The sequence below is a fragment of the Falco peregrinus genome, chromosome 8, assembly GCF_023634155.1.
Source record: "Falco peregrinus isolate bFalPer1 chromosome 8, bFalPer1.pri, whole genome shotgun sequence".
NCBI lineage: Eukaryota > Metazoa > Chordata > Aves > Falconiformes > Falconidae > Falco > Falco peregrinus.
The window spans coordinates 35,592,667-35,609,026 of NC_073728.1; the positions used below are offsets into that span (position 1 = coordinate 35,592,667).

At 37.3% G+C, this 16,360-nt stretch overlaps 1 protein-coding gene across 10 annotated transcripts in view; it reads right to left on the reverse strand.

The window, feature by feature from the left end:
- The window catches only part of NCKAP5 (NCK associated protein 5), a 245,870-nt gene that overhangs the window by 31,598 nt on the left and 197,912 nt on the right, over positions 1 to 16,360 (reverse strand). For 7 of the 10 annotated variants that reach the window (XR_008748414.1, XR_008748415.1, XM_055812073.1 and 4 more), the window contains 2 exons: positions 4,266 to 4,580; positions 1,960 to 2,096 (listed from right to left, as the gene is read on the reverse strand). Coding sequence is in view for 8 of the 10 variants with exons in the window: in XM_055812073.1 (XP_055668048.1) it covers positions 1,960 to 2,096; positions 4,266 to 4,580 (452 nt within the window). In the remaining 2 variants the exon portion in view is untranslated. The other 3 variants (XM_055812074.1, XM_055812079.1, XM_055812078.1) reach the window with 3 other exon arrangements.

Here is a 16,360-nt window from a genome sequence, read left to right on the forward strand (position 1 = left end):
CAGTTGGGCTGTTGATCCCACCACCTTTTTGGAGGGGATAAGCCCCAATTCCTGTGTGACTGTTCTCGGGTGCTTCTGTGGTTTTTCACACATCAGTAATCCCTGCGTCTTTGCTGCTGCATGGGTCTCTGCACCCTGCCTCCGCTGGGATGGCAAACTGAAGGACCTCGCTAGCACACTGTCCCTCAAACACTGGTGTACTATCCCCAGGATTATCTCTAGTAAGCCTGGGTTTATTCCTTTCTCCCTTCCAATTTAGTTTAAAGCTCTTTCCGTGAGCCCTGCTAACTCCTGGACAAAGATCCTTTACTGTCTTTGAGACAGGTGTACCGCGTCTGTTGCCAGCAGGCCCGGTGTTGTGTAGACTGACCCATGATCAAAAATGCCAAAACTCTCGCAGTGACACCAGGGTCGGAGCCAGGTATTGATCTGCTGGCTCTTCCTGTTTCTTCTTTCATTATTCCCTGCAACTGGACCAATAGAGGAGAACACTACTTGTGCTCCTGATCCCTTAACCAGTTGTCCCAAGGCCCTGAAGTCTCTCCTGATTGCCCTCAGACTTCTTGTTACAACTGCATGGCTGCCTGCCTGAGCAGTCAGTAATGGGTAATAATCTGAGGACTGTACCAGGGCAGGAAGCTTTCCCTTCACATGTTTAATGTGGGCCCCAGGGAAGCAGAAGACTTCAAGAAGTGGGTCTGGTCTGCATATTCAGCCTTCTGTTCCCTTCAGAAGGGAGTCTCCTATGACAATGACCCATCTTTTTTCTTTATGGAAGCAGTTTTGATGCAGGGCATAGGTTGACTTAACCTCCATGCTAGATGAACTATTGTCCTTGTTACTGTTTGGTTCCACTTGCAGAGCCTTGTATCTATCATGCACAGGTACCTGGGGAGGTGGGGTGGTCACAGGGGAGACCTGTCTTGATGCCATTGCCGCCTGTCCCTTAAGTCACTGTGTTCAGCCAGGTGGGGAAAGGACAGGGAATCCTCTGTGTCATGCGTCCTGTCTGCCTGTTGGGCCTGTCTCAGGGAAGTTAAGGTGTGGTTCCAGTACCTATCTCTCTCTTGTGCTCCCCTATACTCCTCAACCTACTTACCTCCTCCCAGAACTCTGCCACTAAGAAGAGGAGTTCCTCCAAATATCCAGAGAATGGTCCATATAAAAATGCGAGATACCTCAGTTGGTAAATACATGGATGCAAAAAAGCTACGCAACAAAATGTTTTTAGCTTCTTGCAACTAGCAGTCTGACAGTTTCCTTACTTAACGCCCACTTTCTTGATAAAGTTTTTTTCTCTCTTTGCTAACCTGCTGACCCTGTACTTTTCAGGGGGCTTCACAGCTTGGCATTCCTGACTATGAGTAACTTGACAACCATCAGCAGTAGCTTTCACACAGGTATATGTATTTGCCTGTTCTTTCTGCAGTTTTCATTAAAAGATTGAAGGACAGACAGATCATTGCAAGGATTAACAAAAACCACAAAGAAACATGTAAGAAGAGTATTTTCCTGTTCACAATACTTCCATAGCACATCCATTCAAACACTTATACTACACAGTCATACAGACAACGAAACCTAGGCCGGGGCAGGAAAAAAAAAAACAACAAACAAAAAACAAACAAAAAAACCGAGATCCAACTCTCATGGAAAGCCAACAAACAAGATCAAGTTTCTTGAAGAGAAAAATGGTAAAAGGTCTCAGTTTCTCCATGTCTATAAAATGACTGTGAGGAATCTTAATTAAAACATGTTTGTAAGCCATGAGGACAAAGTACCTTTGGGTGCTGTATTATTATTATTAATAAATAATGAAATTATAAACGAAGGGCAAGAAAATAAATAGAGCTGTTAGATTGCTAGTTACTCTTCCACTATATTAAAAACATTTACCATTTCTGATTCTTTTACCACAATACATATCTCATTTAACAGATGGCACTTCTTAACTTATACCTTTGTTTTAGTAGTTTTCTTGGTGGTCCACTCTGGAAGAACTTTTCTATTTTCCACAGTTTCTTCAGTATGCTCTAATGAGGCAGAGGTCACAGAACTTGGTTCTTGTTCACTCTGCTTTGCAAGGTTAATTATTCCTGAATTAAGAGAGACATTATTTAAATTGTAGGTCTCACAGCATCTTCATGACAGTGTTTCAATTATAATCCAGTAAAAACTAGGGGCAAGTCATGATACTTTCATTATGTCAAATAATATCTTACTACTCAAAGGAACAATTGACTAACTTACTGGAATAATTCTAACAGCTACTGTTGCAGAATTTGATCCAAAGCCTTTTCTAGTTAACAAGAGAAAAGGAACACACGGATTTAAATCCCTCTATTAATTTTAAAACATATACTCTTTCACATAAGAAAAAAACATTCAATACTACTAGGCATTGTAGGATCTGCTTTTCTATTTTATGTCCTCAGAGAGAGAACAGTCTGTTAACATAAATACAATTAGAAGTACCTTTCTAGCAGAAAGCTAGCCTTTTTATTTGCTATATTTGCACTACACAAAATCAGAACATCAAAGAAGATATATGGTGCATATGAATTAAAGTGATAATTGTAATTTGGATGAGAGAGTGAGGGAGAGAAGAATCAAATAAAAAAATTCTAGTAAAGAATGAGTTGACCCCACCATCTGATGTATGCTACTTTTTTTTAACATCTCTTCATGACAATTTAATTAAGATACAAACCTTACAAGGTTGGTGCAGTGAATATTAGCATTAAGATCAGAACAATCTTACTGCTACTGACTTCTTATGAAGCAATTCAATGCTTGCAGTTTCTGTTCAATTTGTTATAATGACAGTGTTTAATCATGGACTCTATAGTACACTGCTGAATTGAGGTCACACATGTGGCTATTCAAGCATGTAGCATATAATCTATAACTAAGATTTCTCTTCTGAATCCTTCTTAGCTGTACCATTAATTAACAGTACATTTATTTAAAAAATACTAAGTATTAAACCAGCTTTTATTTAGCTTTGATTTGAAACAAGTAGGGGAGTTGTCAATGAAGCATACAATGTGTGTTTGCAGTCTATTATACCACTAAAATACTGCACTGGGAATATGGCTAAATCAACTAAGTTCTAAGATATTAAATTAGAATTCTGCTGTTATGTATCTTATGAACAAACAGAAGAGACTTTTTTCCTTCTAGGCTCAATAGACATCAGCTCATTAGCAGAACACATATTTGATGGCTTTAAACTAAGCTTAAACGATGTTTAACCTTACATGCTAATTACCTGGAATCTCTCTTAGAGTAATACAGATTTATGCAAGTTAAACACTCACAACTTTTATCGGAGCAATAAATATTTCTGCTGACAAAGTGCTAACAACCATAACCCCAATAAATACATGACATTGCATTTGGTCAAGATAAAACAATACTCTTCTCCATTAAACCAATTACTTTTACTGCATTTTGTACCATACCTATCATGCTGACTATAAAAAATTTGCTGTTATAAATGCTGTATGTAATAATTTCTAATGTTATTGACATATATTAATATCTCAAAACCTTCAGAATTGATTATAAATGGTCAATGTGCATTTACAAAAAATTGCACAGAGTTCAAAGGAACTATTTACTAATACAAAGTTGGTTTTTTGGGGCTTTGCTGGATTGCTAGCCCTTTTATTCCTTTATCAGCTTTTGTTTTATGGTTTAAACACACACATAGCTGATAAGTGAAAGTAAGGTATTTTATGTTTGTATACAGAATTGTTTCTGTATAATGTAGAAAAGTAATAAGTCTTGTTTAGGTCAAGGCCATATACTCATAGGGACAGAGTTTATGCATTGAGGTCATATGAGTCTTTAGTCCAAATCTGGTTTCAAAAGCAAGTATATATGAATATATCTTTTCCATGTCACAACATGGATATGTTTTGTGCTTTGCTGCAAAATCTGATCCTGAAAATCGCTGAACATCTGCATTCTTATTCAAGTCAAATTCCAAGGCTGGCATATGTTTTTTCTTCAAGTACAGTTTCTTGAGAAAAGGATTTAAGTACTTAACACATTTTTCTTCCTCAGATAAGCATTATGTGTTACAAAATTTCCATATGGACAGGTCACAAACTTGTTAACCTTATGCATTCATCAAAAGAATATCTTCTGCTCTGCATTTAACATTTCTGTTATCAATAGTCATTATTATAGGACTTCTGCTAATCAAAACAGACGTCAGGGCAGAAATAATGTGATTTTCAGTGTAATTGACATTTTACCTGAGGAAGCTGGTTTTGGAAGGCGACTTTGAAAAGGTCGTATACCTTTGGCAGTCATGGCCGGATCCGATGTTGAGTGACTAATTATGCTTTCTACAGACTCCTGGCTCTTAGCTGTTGAAGGCACTTCTCGCTCAAGAGTTTTGGCTTTTACTGAAGGAGGTGAAAGCAGAACTTGCTCAGATGGTGCAAGGTCTTCTGTTTCCAAGGCTGATTCTTGTCTAGAAACATGTCGCCCTGTAGAACGGTTCCCTGAGTCAGGGAGGGGGAAGGTTCCAATCCCGCTGTCCAGCGTCCTCATCTGGCAGCAAGACTCTAAGATACAGGAAAATTGTGTGACAGGGTGAAGCTAAAGGTGTCATTGGTATTTAAAGACAGTGAAAGGTTCTATGGGAAAAAAGGGCATCTTCATGGGAAGGTTTCAATGAAAGAAAAAACATTTTGCATTTTGTGAGTATGCTGTTAACTGCTATTTGTATGCTTTTGATGCAACACATCTAACTGCATACAATGAAATACCATTCTGAGGTGCAATTAAACTAACAGATGCCAAAACATTGAAATTGGTCTGCTTCAGAGTTACTGTGTGATAATGAATAAGAAGGGCATGACCTAGTTTGAAGGCCCACAGAATGTCTGGAGAGTACCAGTGTGAGGCCCTCAGCAGCATAATGTATTTCTTCCTACGTAAACCCACACTGCACAAAAGCTTGGCCTCTCCATACCTCTGCTTGCTTAATTGTTTCACTTACAAGAAGATGTTAATTAAAATGTATCATTTATCCTTACATAAAACTAAGTTCTACAGATTTTCCCAGAGATACCTGTCTCTCAGAGCATCCTGAAAACTTACAGCAACAGCCATGTCCTTGTTTACCTTCTTATGCTCTGGTTCCGCACATGCCAATTTAGGTAAGTCTCCACTTTCTAACACAATGCCAGACAGAGTTGCCTTAAGTACTTGGTAGGGAAGCAGTATGGTCACACATAGCCCTCCAGCTTATTCATCCTACTGGACAGGTGCTCTACTAACCATGCAACAGAGAGAGATGCAAGTGCAGAGATGTGCACTTTGCTATTCTAGCAACTAGGATGTAACAGCACCACCCTGCCCTATCGTTTTCGATTGATTTCCAGTGACTTGCCTTTTGTTCGTATAATGAGCAAACAATATTGAAGGGACTATGATGGCAAGGTCCTTCTGAGAGGTATAAACACCAAGGAGGCAACTTCAGCATTAATGGCTGGAAAATGAGCATAATTTAGGTTAAAAGTCTGGAAACATCCCCTGACAGTGAGATCTTCAGTCTGTGGCAGACACTCCCAAAGGAAGTAGTGGAATTTCCTTTGCTTTGAACAATTTAAGGCTACACTGGATAAAAGACAGATTGCAGTGAACAATGGTACTCTAGCAGGAGATGCAGAATATGACCCAATATATCTTTTCCATCTCTATTTTCTGTGTTCCTGAGTATTGATTTTTTTTATGGTATGTCTATTTGTTATTTAAGTCTGTTGTAGTTAGCAGTCCTCTGTCAAGTCATTTTCATTATTTTTTCCTCTGTAGTGTTTCTAATACTCTCAGAAATGCAGAAACATTTATCCTCTATGGGCTTTGCCTCTTTGTTTTTGAAATAAGAACATTAACATGCTAATTTTCTGTTAATATCTTAATTGCAATGGGCTTTATTTGATAGCAAGTAAGAAACCACTTACAGATAAATTAAACATCTATTTATGTTTCCTGGTTCTTGTCATAAGAGAAGCAGTGTGTATTTACATGGTCCTCATGACGTTATCCGTGTCACTCAGGATCAAAGAAAGACTGACAGTCATACTGAACACATTAACTTTACAGGGTCTAGCTGAGCTGTGACAGCAAAACAAACCACACTCTCTTTTTTAAATGGGCAACAAGTGACTGATTTCTCTCACACAATTACTGCATTCCAATTAATTCTTTACACAGGTAAAAGGAGATAAGGTGTGGAAGTCACAGCTAGCTGGCAACAATGTTTTCCATCATATTTTTGAGCTAATGTGCCATAATGATCTTAGAAGTTGCTGAAGGTTATCCAGGAAATGTGAAAAAGAAGAGAATTAATTTGGTTCTGCCGCATCAAAAGGAGTTATCCCAGCCACTGAACTCTCTTACTCTAGTTATCCTTCCTGTAAGATTTTTTTTTTTTTAAATAGTAAAATACCTAGCTAGAAGTGGGTGAACTGTTCCTCTCAGGACATAACAGAGTGCAGAAAAGTAAGTTAAAATGCTAGATGTCTGCCATTGACATTTACTCTGTAGACAATCAAGCTTAACCGTGTGTTAGCTCATGGACAGGCAATGCTTCAACTCTTGACTATTGATGACAGAATTAGTAAATAAAGGAAAATGTAGAATAAGAAAGGACTTCCATTAGTTGTCTCCTGACCAGAAGAAAGACATCTGTGCAAAACTGGTTATGCTGGAGAGGCAGAACTCTTCAGCAGAGACATGGAGTAAACTGGAGACACCACAGAAAAGAACTTCCTGAAAACAAAAATCTGAACTTTCTCCCATCTACTGTCTGTACGGTTAATGCTGGACCTGATTCTGCAACCCAGTTCCACAGGGACTCTGAATGATTTTGTAGCATTTTTTCCTTTCTGAGCATTCTCTAAGAAAATAAAAAGTAACTCCCTTCTAATTATTACAGGAAAATTAAGTAGACTCAAAATGTATACCAGTGAAGATGAACTGAAAAATGCTGTTCCAGCAAACTGGAAGATGAACACGATTTTGTTTTCTAAGGTCATGTTTCTTAAAATGACAAGGATTTGTCTTGCTGACAGTTACCTTTTCTATATCTAGGAATGAACCATGAAAGCAACGGCATAAAATCAAGAGAAATGAATACCAAGGGCTATACTTCCAAGAAAATACAGCCTCCTGCTGTTCCCAAAATAACTGGGAGAGCGATGGAGGAGCACACCAGCAGTGTCACATTCAATTAAAAGGAAAACCAGTTTTCATTGATTATAGTCTTCCTTCACAGAGACTTTATCCATGACAAAGGAAATACAGCAGGTGGAAAACAGATTTTTAAAAGAGCTCACTAATTTTTAATTCTGAACAACGGCAAAAGAGCCTGGATTTCAAAGTGCTCAAAGCTCAGCAGCTCCCACTGTGACACTCAAGAGAGGTTTTTGAAAAATCCTATGACTCAACTATGTTAAGAAATCCTCAAAAACCTAGTCCTAAATCCAGAGAGTACACCACAAAATTCTTTATGGATGTTAATTTTTCACTAATAAAAGTAACTAATTCACCCCTAAAGCTATATTATACAAACAAAAAAGTATCTCTCAGAACAAATTGTATTACTAAATGAATATACATTATCTTGTGTTGTTTTTAAACTTTTATGAAGCAACTGCAAAATCAAAAAATACATTCCATATCTCAGTGACAGCTTTCAAACTGAACTGTTCATGGCCCATCTGATTTCATCAGTTGCACTGACACTTCTAATGACTGTTATCAGTGAGAGCTACACAAGACTACATAATGAAAATATGTAAAACTTGTATCTCTGATGCTCTGACAGTACTACTCAATAGAAGAAAAATGATTCTGCAAAACATTAAAGTCTGAAAAGAGTTATATACGAGCTTAATGGCTTCTCCCTGTGAATTTTTCCTGGCATACAAGTCAAATTCCTTGCCTGATTCTGTTTTTTCAGGTTTTTTTCCCCTCTTTCACTGCCAGGGAAGAAAGAAGCTCACGCATTGCTATCAGATTTTATAGTGGACACAGACAGACTCACCATCTGCCATTTCACTGAACAATCGGACTAGAATCTAAAGTCTGAAATACTGAAATAGCCCCTTCCCTCCCTCCCATCATGTGGATTTGAGTCTGAGCAGAAAATGAAGTCTTGGAAGTCTTACTGCAGAGGAACATTTCTCAAAACTGGAAACAGAAATAAGGAACAATGTAGAGAAATTTCTTGGAGATTGTGAAACTCCTGACTGCATGGAAATCTTTTGATGACAGGGTATTGCAAGAGCTTTGTGGACAATTTGAGAAAGACCTTTGATGTTGAGAAGCTTCTCAAACACTAAACAAAAGGAATTAACACTGCACAGAAAGTTTTCTGAAAGTCTGCTGAACTCCCTACCTCCCTAATTCTCAATAATTTTCAGGTTTAGTATTTTCACAGGGCGGATGACCATGCAGTTCATGTCCTACATCACATGGACACCATGGTAATTTGTACTGTTGGACAGGTGCTGGCATATTTCAACATCACTGGTTTACCAGAGTTTTCTGGTACCAGTAGACCACTATGACCTCTTCAACATGGAGTCAGCACCCAAAAGAGATAGAATAAAAAGGATCTTTGAAAATTGTACACCATTCTGAGGGTATGGACAAGAGGGAAATAGAAAAGGGACATACTCTCAAGTGGTAGGTATCAAGAATTCTAGAAATGAGATCATCACTGGGGAAAATTACAATAGCAGCTCCTTCTGTGGGTTTTTTTACATCTTCCTATGAAATGCAAAAATTAAAGAGTTAGAGGTAAACATAGCCCACTGTCAAGAACTGACAACCTAGAATTCATTAAAGTCTTTTAGGGCATTCCCCTGAGCATAGATAATTTTACAATGCATTTTAAATACCAGCATAAGGTCATTAAATCTAATTATTTTTCATCTTTTTTTTTTTTATTTCTTCTGAAACATTTGCCACAAAGATACCACCAACACACCAACTCTAGCTCAGAAACTACTCTTGGTAAAAATCATTGGAGACTGGGAGAGAACACTCAGGGAACCTGACTGCTGACCTGGCTTTTGTGTTCCTTCAGAGGCACTGGTATCAGTCACTCTTGAGAGTGAGAGGAGCCCTCGGTCTGAGCTGGTACCACGCTTTTTATGTTGTTATACAGCACCCTTCTCTGGTCCTCTTTTTATACAATGCACATGGAAGGAAAATCAATTTGGGGGAAAAAATAAAAGAAAACATAGAACAGCTACTATGAAGGGAATTGCTTCCAGAACAACACAAGAAATGTGGGTCCATCCTCCCTCAGGCTAAGTTCTACATTGATGGTTGCAAAATTACTCAAAATAGGCAATGGAGTAAAATCTGTCCTGCTTTTAGATTACACATTACTCTTTCTAATGTTGAGTCCTAGCACATATCCAAGAGATTTCATGAATTTCATACAATAGAAGACAGAAGGTAATGACACAGCTTTTAAACACAGCTTCTGACACACATTCTTCAATAATGTGAAAATTTACTTTTACTAAGAGGGATATAATGCCACATGTTATTGTCAACAAACCTTTAACTGAATAACTGGAGAGTGTTTCAAAATGTTTCCTCAGGTAAAGTAAAGTTCACATTCTAATAAAGTCTTTTTATGTTGTATCTTAAAGAGTCTGACAGATGCTTAGTCTATTCACAAATCACATAGCAGTCTTTCTTTACATAGGGCCTGTTATATTTTTAACAAGTCTGTATCTTCACTCACAGTTATTTTGACCATCTAGTTAAAACAATATGTGAATTTTATTATGATGCTTAAATCATCCATAAAAACCTTTACAGAAACCACAAGATGCAAAGTTTTACCCACAGAGCTAAAATAAGGCATCAATCAGCAATTCTATTAAGCAGGTATATTGTCTTACGTGCATACGTAATGTCATTCAAAATGGTCAGGCAATTCACCCACTCCGAATTAAACACAACAAAGGAGACATTTCTGGGTGTTGGCATGCAGGGAAGGACTTACAGGTCATGAGAGGAGATCATCATAGAACCTACCATGTTGTAAGTAAAGTTTTGCCTCTCTACCAACTTGTGCCATGACTGACAGAAGGCAGCCACCTCTCAGTGCTGCTTGAGGGGGTGAGGATTTCCAGAAGCAGCTCAATAACCTCAGCCATTCCCCATGAGGTAGAACCATGATATTACTAATGAAACATACTGATGGATACCAGATGCAATTACTGCATACAGACATTATCTCTGCTTCAAATAACTGACACAAACTAACAGTTTCTATTTGGAGATGGCAAAGTTACAGAAGTGTATGTTACTTAACTTTGATGGCCAATCTATCTTAACACTAAAAATAAACAGAAAAAAAGAGAACAACTGTATATTAGGTCAAAAAAATCACAGGTAGTTCTGCTCACAACAGGTTTTCTATGTATTATGCTAGTAGCACAGGGACGTATTTTCTTTCAAAGAAGCATCCCACCTCATGAAAAATGTGGAATTCTCCCCTGTGCTCACCACTACAGCTGGTTTGAGATCTTCCTCACATAAATTTTCAAGTTTTGGCCTACAAAACTGCACAAGATTGACACAAATTTCAGCTGAAACCTTTGAGTAACCACCAGAATTTTCCACAGAAAGCAGACATTTTCAGAGAAAAAAATCAGTCAAAAATAGCTCTGTATCAAGAACAGTTTCCCTGGGAAATTTCCAGCAAGCTGTTTTCAGAGGTACAGATTCAAGCCTTGAAAGAAGGTTTTGAGAGATATGTAACACCGAATGGGCTTTCTTCAAGGAGTATCTAGGACACTAAAAACGAAAGGGCATAATTCTCATCATAACAGAATACACTAATTGTAACAAATTACCTTTCTTTGCATTAGAAAGTTCAAGACTTTCTACTAAACTGACACAGAGAAGCAGAGAACATGTAGTTATTTTTTTCTGAAACACCAAGCGAGTACAATTTTTCTAGTATTTTGAAACATGCCAAATTATTAATTAATACTTTTTTCTTTTTCAGAATAATATTTCAAATGTAAGCAGGCCTCTGCAAAATTGCTTTATCAGTTAATAAACATCTTTAGGCTACATGTGGCATTGGCAGGAAGAACTTAAACTACAGATGGCAAAACAGATCTCTTTATTTGCACATCCTTCTCTTCATCTGCAATGCTAAAGCAACCGCAAAAAAATGAATGTATTTCTGCCAAATCAATGTCAATTTTAAGTAGATTATTCCTTCTGGGTTTGCACCATAATTTGATCCAATTAGTCAAAGATGAATGCATTATTGTTTTCTATCTAGACTTAAAAGTATAACCAATATGTAAAACTAAAAACCCCAAAGGCTATCCTAGGTAAAACTAGAAAAGACTCAGGTTTTCACAGCGCTGATATTCCCATGGCTACTGCATTGGTGAAATGGAATTATTTCTAACATATACTAGGGAAAGGTAAATGAGAGAAGGATGGCGCAGTGTATTTTTAAATGATGAATCTACAAGTGAACTTCACTCATGGGTGCTTGAATATGGGATTACAATTTACGCTCATTTGTAATAACAATAAAAATAACCAAAACAATAAATACAGACTTTACCGACTTATTCAGTGCTCTTTCTACTGCTTCTCCCAAGTTAAGCTTTTTTTTTTTTTGCAAAACCCACCAACATCAATATGTCATTTGCCCAATAGACTGACAGTCGTCTTCACAGTTTTCCATGACCACTACCCCATCTTTGAAATGTATTTTAATACATTAACAGAGATTTTTTTTTCAGCAAGTCTATTTTTTTTTCGGAAAAAAAAAAGTATGCAATGCTACATGATATTATAAAGACACCATTTAAATTACCATTTTGAAACAATGTATTGGGCCTCTTTGCCTGTTAAAAATTGGAAGTAGGGAAATTATTCACTATAAATATATTTGTTGATTTCTTTTTCTTTTCCTAACAAAGGATTGTCCAAACACAGAGAAATTCTCGCGTTCACCTAGTATTAAAAACAATGCACTAACTGTATAGGTATTATATCTCCATTATAGTGACTTTTTTTTGGAAGACCCTGTTTTCCTGTGATCTGCTATGATGACTAATTGCATAATCAAATGTCAACAATTCAGGTCTCTGACTGAAGACATGAATTAAAGCTCCTCAAACTCAATTAAAAATGGCAGTGAAACAACAAAATTAGGAATAGGCATCCTACACTCAAGAGTGAGAATTTGGAAAGACATATGCTGATACAGCTCAAATATAACTGATAATTCAGATGAAAATGTATTCTTCATTAACAGTCTACTAGATGTCACTGTAGAAAAGGGGCACAAAGTCCATGTGAGCACAGTTGAAACAATTGTTTAAAATAACAAGTCCTCATCCAAAATGCTTTTCAATTTGCTCAGTTGCACTTCAGGTATATGAATTAAGAGTTAATAGGCAATGCATGACTGAAGCTCCATACACACATCCACAGATGGTCCTAGCCAGAAGCAAAAAACTGTAAAGGAGAAAAGTTTCAAATAGAAGGAATCATACTATTATAGAGAATACTGGCATGTACTATCCTGTAATAAGTATGATAATCAGGCACAGTCCTGATTTGAGTGATAAAAACGAATATAGATTAGGCCAGACTGTAAAGTAGTGTAAATCAACATAGCAGCATTAACTTCAGAGTTGAAGAACCCGGCCATCCTGTTTAATTGACATTTTAAGCCTGAATGAGACCAGCAGATTCTCAGTATCTTGAATAATAATTAGACTGTATCCTATATATAACATATAAAGAGCTACACTTCTTCTTGTTCTAGTGATAAAATTTGGCAATTCTGGGTGAATAAATGTAATGGCAAAGAAGGAAATTTAAGCAAATCATTGTGGCTAATAAGGAAGTGTTGATCCAAAATATTAATTCTCTCCACAGAAGGAAGACAATCTAGGCAGTAGGCTGCAGCAGTGCTGCAGAAGAATTGGCAATTAGACAAATGCTATGTGTACTATCTTTTAAAATACAAAGAACTTATTTGTTTTTGGCAGACTCTGAAGAAGGTAAGCTGACATAAATTAGAAAACACTAAGGAATGTTACTTTATTATTCACATTGGCAAGGTTCTCCATCATCTTATAAAACCTAAGTAACAAGTAGAAAAATACACAGAAAGTTTCATTTGGTTATCATAGGCTTCTTCAGACCATCATTTCAAAATTAATCCTTGCAGAAATACCTAAAAGCCAAACGAGTCAAGAACACAGTACAGAAGACACTATTCCTCCCATTTCTAGCTGCCCAACCCCATATAACGCTGTTCCTCTCACAGCTCTCTCCATTCTGCAGAGTAGCCTGTTCACCTTCTCACCCATTTGAAAAACACACACTAATAAAGATGTAGACAACTGAAAAGATGTAGAGCAGCTCAGTAGAAGGGCAGAATATTTAATTAGCTCTATGCACCAGTATGAGTTGTTTCTGATGAGCAAGTCCTGAGATGATAAATGCTGAATGCTGCTCCACACCACTCTGGAAGGCCACTCAAAAGCATGACCACACCAAATCTTCAGTAACATGAATACTGCAGTGTGAAGAACACAGGACTTCCAAATGATGTGTAAAGCCTCCCAAAGAAACGGCGCACTGGTCATGGACACATTTAGAACAATATCCTTGAAGATACTCAAGACATAACTGGTAAAGACCCTGAGCAGGAGGATTTCCAACCTATGTGGTCCTAGAGGTATGTCTCTACAGACAAGACCGTCAGTTGCTATTGGTTATTAAACAAGATTTCCCCTCAGCGATGCCTCATTTTAGCTACTCTGGTTCAGAAAAGTAAGCAAACCACAGACACAGGTAATTTTAATGGTGTTGAAGGATCTGAAAATAAGGATTTTGAAGTACAAAAGGGGAAGAACAGTGCTTGATTATTGCATTAAGATGTTAATGCTTTGGGGATATTAGATGGAGGCATGAAATGGCATAAACTTTGAGGAACTGACAGAGGTATTCAGGTCAGTGCAAGTACAAATGTATCTGCTTTTTACTGAGCCAAGCTCTGTTCTGTTTGTGTACTTCCACACATACCTCCTGCCTGAAGGACAGTGAGACCATGACAGATAAGGGCATTTTGAGGGTCTCTCCCATAAGTTCCAGTCCCCTTATGGCACTAGGTTTTGAGGCTTTTTTGTTTTGTTTTGTTTTCATGAACAAGTCTGGATCCTGATGTTGCTAGAGGCAAGCAGCTTATTTTAGTATTTAATAATTCATCATTGTTTTAGCAATTGGGAACCAAGTCCTTTGGATTAACATCCATACAGTTAGATATGGCAAGCCAGCATGTTAAATTGCCTGCGACACTGATGTCTGGTTTCAAAGCTCCAGCCCAGGAAGCATGCTTGCTAAAGAACAGTCAGCACCTACAGATTTAACACCTACCTCTCACCTTCCACATGCACACAGGGCTTTAGGAAATGGCTTTGTTACTGATGTACAAGTAAATGCATTCATACTTGTACCATTGGTCATGTATAGGGGATTCATCAAAAATCTAATACCTTATACAACTTGTATCAAAACATAACATTTTTGAGGATGCAGATTTGAAATAGGAACAGACCCAGGTTGGAAACAGATTTGGTGATAACTGGTTTCGTTTGATGGCTTTTACAGACAGCAACCTCACATGTAGAGACTTCTAGGTATTCCACAGCTTTACTGGGTGGTGATGGGGAAGATAAAACAAACATTTTTCCTTTATCTGATCATGTGTAAATGAATGATTCAACTGCTATATCAGTGATAAGATGATAGCTAAATGGTTCTTCTCAACTTCTATCAATGGCCTGATGAAAGGAATTAACACTGACAGTGATAAGTTGTTTTCTCAGGCATTGAGACTTCATGACAAGAGAGGATTTCTTTTGTGGTCAAAAGACATTTTATCAGTTGAATATTGTTTTTCATTAAATGCATTAGAGGCATCCAAGGATTGGCCTGACATTTAAGCAACTTCTGGATTATCCTTTTGCCTCTCCACAGTCATGTGGATCATCTCTCTTTACTGAATGCGCAGGCAGTAATACAGATGAATTTGTTCACCATCCTTCCTCTGTCACATATTCTGTTACATTTATCTCAGTAATTCTTTACAGACCTCACCTAATCTGTCTCGAGGTTTTGAGGGTTCTTTAATATAAATGTGTTTGCTCAAATATTGCAGGCTCAATGGACATATTTTAGGATGATACATGTCAGACTTGACTTAATGTATTTACCACATTAATCAAGCTTGTTTCTTTCACATCTATTTCCAGTCCCTGAGAGTGAGAAAACATGAATTCAATAGCTGTTTACTTAGAACTCAAGTAAAAGCACCCAAAGTTTTAGTAGTTTACATAATGGTGGATAAAACCCAGGTTTTTGTTTGGCAGCGGGTGTGTCCAGCGTTTTTTCTTCTGGAAAGCTTGGCACAAGCTTTTTAAACAAGCAGATGAACTGCTACTGTTTTCATCAAGTTTTGGAAAAGGCCATTGGACAACTTACATAATTAAGCATTATGAGTATGTGCATGGCACATGCAGAAATAAAATCTGAAACATACTTTTTCAGTTCTGGTGTTCATCAGATCAAGACTTCAGAAATAAATCAAGAGAAAAAAGGCAGATGACACTGAACTAAGGATCTGTTAATAGAAATGGTATTGGTATGGAAACAAAAAGGCAGGCTCTGTATCGTCATTTAGATTTGTGGGGAGTCAGATAATGAGCAATACTGGGGCACCACACAAGCAGTAAAGAGTGATCACCAGTTCTAAACAACGCAGGTGAAAAAACATGATGGGAAAGGTAAGAAAATAATATCTTGGCAGTAAATTGGTGTATCTGTGTGAAAACCATACAGAAGAACCAGAAAGAAAAGAGGAGTCAGGGACAAACAAATTTACCTGGGATACTAGAAAGAATGCAGGTTCTTCTCCTCATAGAAAACTCTGCTTATGAAATGTGTTTTTTTATTTTCATATATATATAGTTTCATAGTATCACTACTGGGTGCTGAATAAAACAATATCAGAATACACAGATAAGGCTATCATCTTTAGTATATGATACCTCAACACAAATAATTATAATGCTGACATTTCATTTTAAGTCAAACCCACTTACATCTACAGCATGTTACATGTCCTACATTTGCTATCAGTATATCTGTAAAACTGCTATCAAGTTGCTAGCAACTTATCTATAAAACTCACTGTGAAGGACATTCCTGGTTTCTACTGAAAATGTAGTTTGAGCACTTTGCTGCATATAAAGCTTAAAGG